The 5,619-nt window shown below is 35.7% G+C and overlaps 1 protein-coding gene across 1 annotated transcript; it reads left to right on the top strand.

Moving 5' to 3' along the window:
- Window positions 1-1,269: 1,269 nt before the first annotated feature.
- Window positions 1,270-4,427, top strand: LOC134262183 (uncharacterized). The gene is made up of 3 exons (XM_062744573.1): window positions 1,270-1,909; window positions 2,032-2,112; window positions 2,243-4,427. The coding sequence occupies exons 1-3, from the start codon at window positions 1,274-1,276 to the stop codon at window positions 3,278-3,280; spliced, it is 1,755 nt and encodes a 584-aa protein (XP_062600557.1). The 5' UTR covers window positions 1,270-1,273; the 3' UTR covers window positions 3,281-4,427.
- The last annotated feature ends 1,192 nt before the right edge of the window (window positions 4,428-5,619 follow it).

Raw genomic sequence — 5,619 nt, 5'->3', positions numbered from 1 at the left:
GCACGTGTTAAGATGTATGTTTATTTCATTATTACATGTGTTATGTCTATGAGATGTATGTCTCTCGACTTCAATAAAACTGAAACTGAAACTGAAACATAATTATATCAGAAACTTTAATAATTATTCATAATTACCTTAGAAGCATCGGATGAGTAAAATTTATTATATATGATACATTACCCATGGACTTCATCCTACACCCTGAACCTCAACTTTTTTTCCCAAGGCCCATGGATTTTATTTTATCAAAATTTGTTTCAGCACTCTAAAAAATCGTACGGTTATATGTTTTACATAAAAGAAATTCTTTTATAAAAATATTTTAAAAAGTGTAATTGATGCAAAACAGTATATATATATATATATATATATATTTTATTCTGGACTAACCGATATGAAAAGCAGCAACATTCTTCTCCTAGGATATGAAAATATTAATTTAAAAAAGACTGTGGGTACATTTATTAATACTTATCAGATTTTAAAAAAACAACAGATCTGACAACAGCTGCATGCAATGGCAACATAGTTCATCGGTATGAAAATCTTTATTCAAATTGAAATCCTCGAAGACTTTTCCCAGTCAAAGTACATGTATATTCATGGAGAAATAGTATTCCAGACCATCGGCCTCCGGTCGTATGTGCTTTGATTGCAGAGTTCTTCTGATATAGCCTACACTCTAACAACTTTTTCTGCTAATTATCTGTCATGCATTTTTAAAATATGCAATTATTTTGTCTACGTCTGTTCCATTTTTTCCCAGCTCAAACCAAAAACCAGTAAATATATAATTGGTAATTATGTGTAATTGACCTGTATGTCTTATTCTGATTATGAATTGTTAAATTTAAACAAAAACCTAATACAATTTATTTGTTTAAAAAAAAAAAAAAAAAAAATTCATAATCTCACAGACAACAGTGACAATGAAATATATGGAGATAACAAACAGTATTCGAGCTCAAAAGTTGATTAAACAATTAATACAAATCAGGAACAGAGCAAACACGGGATAAATCGTATCGACAAAGGAGTGGAAATAATTTATTGACAATATGTCGTCGATATATTTACATGCAGAGTTGAAGTTTTCTTTATTTATATATATGTGTATAAGTTAATGACGGACACTTTACAGATATAGTCATTGACAACCTGGATCCCTAATTGAAAAAGGCAAATTACCAGGTAATTGAGGGCTACTGTCAACATTTAACATACACATTTTAGCTATTCTTTCTCTTTTTCAGATTTCGAAGTAATCAAAATGCCGCGATGTTACGTTGACAACGCATACAACAGAAGGATTGGACGAGTTGGAATGCCGGTGGGTTCGATGGTGGTTTCTGGAGGGGATACTAGCAAGGTTAGCTTCAGAACGTATGTCGACAATGCGTACAACCGCAATTTGGGCAGAGGTGGAATGCCCCGTGGATCCATGCCTGTTTCCAGTTCAGGCAGTTCTTCTTCCCCGAAAACATACGTTGATAATGAGTATAACAGAAAACTCGGAAGGGCAGGCATGGAATATGGTGCAATGGTGGTCTCCAAAGGCTCTTCAGATGAAGAAAGTTCAAGAGGAACGAAGCATTATGTCGATAATTCTCTCAATAGAAGTCTTTGGCGTGTTTGTCTTCCAGTTGGAACGGTAGTTCACTTGAAATCTGGAGAGGATGGTAACAAAGTCTACACAGACAATCCAGAAAACCGTCGTCTCGAAAGAGTAGGTTTCTCTGTAGGATCTAGACCCAAAGCCTCGTTTTCAGGAACGGAGCGCACATATCGCGACAATTATTTGAACAGAGCTCATCGAGTTGTAGAGGAGCTTGGAAGAAAACCTGTAACCTGCAGCAGGGAAACAGAGTGGATCCACAAAGCATATCAAAGATACAGAGAAAATCCGGTAAGATCCATTTGGCTCAACCTATTACACCCAACGATTGTGTTTTTTGATGGCTTTTTGAACCAGTGTGCTGATTCATTTCTCAATGAATGTTTATTTTTTTGTCAATTGTTCATTTTTAGGATGCAGAGATTTATCAAGGGTTACCAGCACTGCCAGAAGAAATGGAAACGGATGCGATAGAAAAAATGATAGAAAATCCGGTAAGATCCATTTGGCTCAACCTATTACACCGAACGATAGAGTTTTTATAGCTTTTTGAAACAATGGGAAGATTCATTTAATTATTTTTTCAATTAGAGATTATTTTTTTTATTAATTTTTATTTTTTAGGATGCAGAGATTTATCAAGGGTTACCAGCATTGCCAGAACAAATGGAAACGGATGCGATAGAGAAAATGTTTGATTTATTAAACAGACTACAGTTTGAGAAAGAATGGCGCGAAAAATCAAAGACAAAGCCCGTTCCGAAGACAGAAGATGCATTACTTCACTACACCGGTCCGATTGTTGAGTTTTCCGATTTGGAGCTTAGAAGGATCATTGGTCGTGGTGGTTTTGGGGTCGTTTACCACGCCAAGTACAATGACTCAGTTGTTGCTGTGAAGAAGTTGCACGTCACTCGAGTTTCCAAGCGGCGTCAGAAAGAATTCACTGAAAAGGTGAATATTCTAAGCAAGCTTGAACATTCATTCATTGTTAAGTTTATTGGTGCATGCACAAGAACGCCGAATCTTTGTATCGTGATGGAGTACATGCATACAAGTTTGTACGAAGCTCTGCACGTGGACTGTGCTGATCTAGCCGAATTTACCGATGAAGATCGTCTAGCCATGATTAGGCAGACCCTTACAGGCTTAAGGTATCTGCATGAGAAAAATGTTGCTCATTGCGACATTAAGTCAAGAAACATTCTCATCGATCACGACGGTGAGAAGTTTACGGTTGCCAAACTGTCAGATTTTGGTTTGAGCATGATGAAAAATAAAACGGAGACTTCTTTGCCGTCTCGTCACGAGGCAGTTCGCAACATAGGAACACCTCGGTATTCTTCGCCAGAGGTTCTTCGAGGTGAACTTTTAAGCTTATATCAGATGAAGATGAGCGACATGTATTCTTACGCTTTAGTTGTGTTTGAAATAATTTGTGAAGAGGAACCATTTGCCAATCTTAGCGCTGCACAGCTGCGCACCCAAGTTGGCGAGAAGGATCTTTACCCACAATTCCCTAAAGATGTTGATCCCGATATTAATCTAGCAACACAACTTTTGGCTTGCTGGGAGAGAAAGCCATCTTATCGCCCCACGGCTAGAAGATTTCTTCGAGTTGTTAATCGCTTGTCGTGTGTTTATGAGAAATCAGATTGGTAAAATCACAAATAATGTATTTTGCTGGTTCACATTTTTCTGTTGTTGCATTTTTCATGACATTGTTAAAGATGCAATTGTGTCGAATTCTTTAATTTTTATGTTTACTAGACTAGTAATTGTATGCATGTTTTAAATCTTATCAGTAGATTTTTATGTTATTAAGTTTTAACTTATTTTTTTGTATATTTACAATCGTTGAATGTTAGTTGTTCTTTGTTTAAGGGACAGTGCTTGAACAAATCATTCAGCTGTTCATTCTAATTTTACAACGCATTGTTTATTTTAAGGAATAGTATATATTACTTTGTATACATTCATTATACATGTATTTTCTACTTGTTAATATTCATCTAACTATAAATATTGTAATTAAATGTGTTGATGTACTAGCATAGAAACACTATGAAAATATATATCACAATGCTATAATTCATCTTAAGTACATGCATAAATTATAATAATTTATATGAAGCAATATATACTAGTATATTTTTGAAAAGTTCTATCACAAAATTGTTTAAGGTCCATGATAATTGTTCCTTGAAACATCTGCAGAAGAACTTTAGTGCTATCTATTTTAATTTATATACACTGTATCTGTAACTTTCAAAACTTGATACGAAAAACACTTTATGGTCAATTGAACTTGAAATACCTATAACTCATTTCAAAAAGGGTATATTTTGCAGTAAGTTCATAATTATTTACGTTTTGTCCTTTTTTGATTATTATTTGTATTCTGAACAAATGTATTGATTTCTTAGGGTACAGGTTTGCCAGTAAGACGGTCTTTGCAGATGCATCGTCCCCCCTAGTGTCCTCTGTATTCAAGCCTAAATATATACTATTATACTGCTACTATTACAAAAATATCCGGTTTTTATTATCCTGTGGCTTTCTATATTTTTGGACCCAGTGTCAGACTATTGTTAGTATGTGAGAAATCTTACTTTTATGACGATGGTGCTACTTATTTATTGCATTTCACTCATTTGTACTTCCATGGTAGATCTGATTATTATTATTTTATTTACAATATATTTTGATACAACCTAATTGTAGACACATTGTAACAATTGTATTTGCCCAATGAGGCCCCATGTGTGATTGGTGAATAAACATAATAATAATGTCTTTTCTAACTTCGGTATGAGCTTAAAACTTATGTAGACACAAAAATATTTATTTAAAAAATCACTTTTTTACATCACTTTTCAATATCAAGCCATTGTGAGAACAAATTCAAATTTGAGGACATGAAAACACACGGCCGGTGTAACGTTTAGTATAGACCCGAGTTGATTGATTGTATGTTGTTTAACGTACGTCCCTCTCGAAAATTTTTCACTCATATGCCACTTGCCGGTGGAGGGCTACAATTTGTGTCCTATGCTCGGCACTCAGGGCCTTTAAGCAGTGAGGTATCTTTTTCGTGCCAGCACCTACTGCGACACGGGGCCTCGGTCTATACAGTCTCATCCGAAGGACCGGTCTCCACGTCCCACAGTGGGACTCGAACCCGCGACGTAAGGATTGACTCCTTACTTCGCGACTATAGAGCAGACGCTCTAACCACTGCGCCACGCGGGCGACGACCCGAGTTGAAAATTGACCCGGGGTACACTTTTCAACGTCCCGGGGTTCATTTTTCAACGTTGAATATTGATCCGGGTTTTTTTTTCGCTTTTTGAGACCAAAAGTCACCGGAAGTGAATTGTATTCTTAAAAGTCTCTGACATTTCTCTAGACTTTTGTATTATATCTTTTTACATTTAAATAGTTTATCGATACGTTAAACATTGAAAAAAGGTTGTTTTTCTTTTGAAACCGGAAGTTTACGTATTTAGCTCACTAAGGAAGCTATTCTCATCAAAATTTGTTTGTAGTCTGTCTGTCTGCCCGTCCTTCTGTAAACTTTTCACATTTTCAAATTCTTCTCCAGAACCACTGGGCCAATTTAAACCAAACTTGCCATAAGCATCCTTGGGTGAAGGGGATTCAAGTTTGTTTAAATGGAAGCACTCGGAGCTCCTTGAGTGGCTTGTACCTCCATGTCTTTATGACGTAAAACCTTTATGACATAGCTTGACGTCATAATACTGTATACATTTTCCTAAACAACGAGACGGAGAGAAGACGCAAAAAGGTAAGATGAAATAAAATTATTTTTTCTCCCCCTTTTTGGCACATCGAGATTATATTAACAAATTGTACCAATGTTACTTACAGAATGTTACAGTCGAGCAGATCCTCATAATTTAATGTTTGTATTCTTTTTTTAACAGAAGTGTGGATAGGAATGGCGAGTTTCCGAGTATCGTACAAATTGAATCCCGACA

Source organism: Saccostrea cucullata, unplaced genomic scaffold (genome assembly GCF_032062105.1).
Source record: "Saccostrea cucullata isolate Sc308-1 unplaced genomic scaffold, CSIRO_AGI_Scuc_v1 ctg11892, whole genome shotgun sequence".
Taxonomy (NCBI): Eukaryota; Metazoa; Mollusca; class Bivalvia; order Ostreida; family Ostreidae; genus Saccostrea; species Saccostrea cuccullata.
Note: the sequence above shows the minus strand (reverse complement) of the source record. Positions and strands in the feature narration are given on the sequence as shown.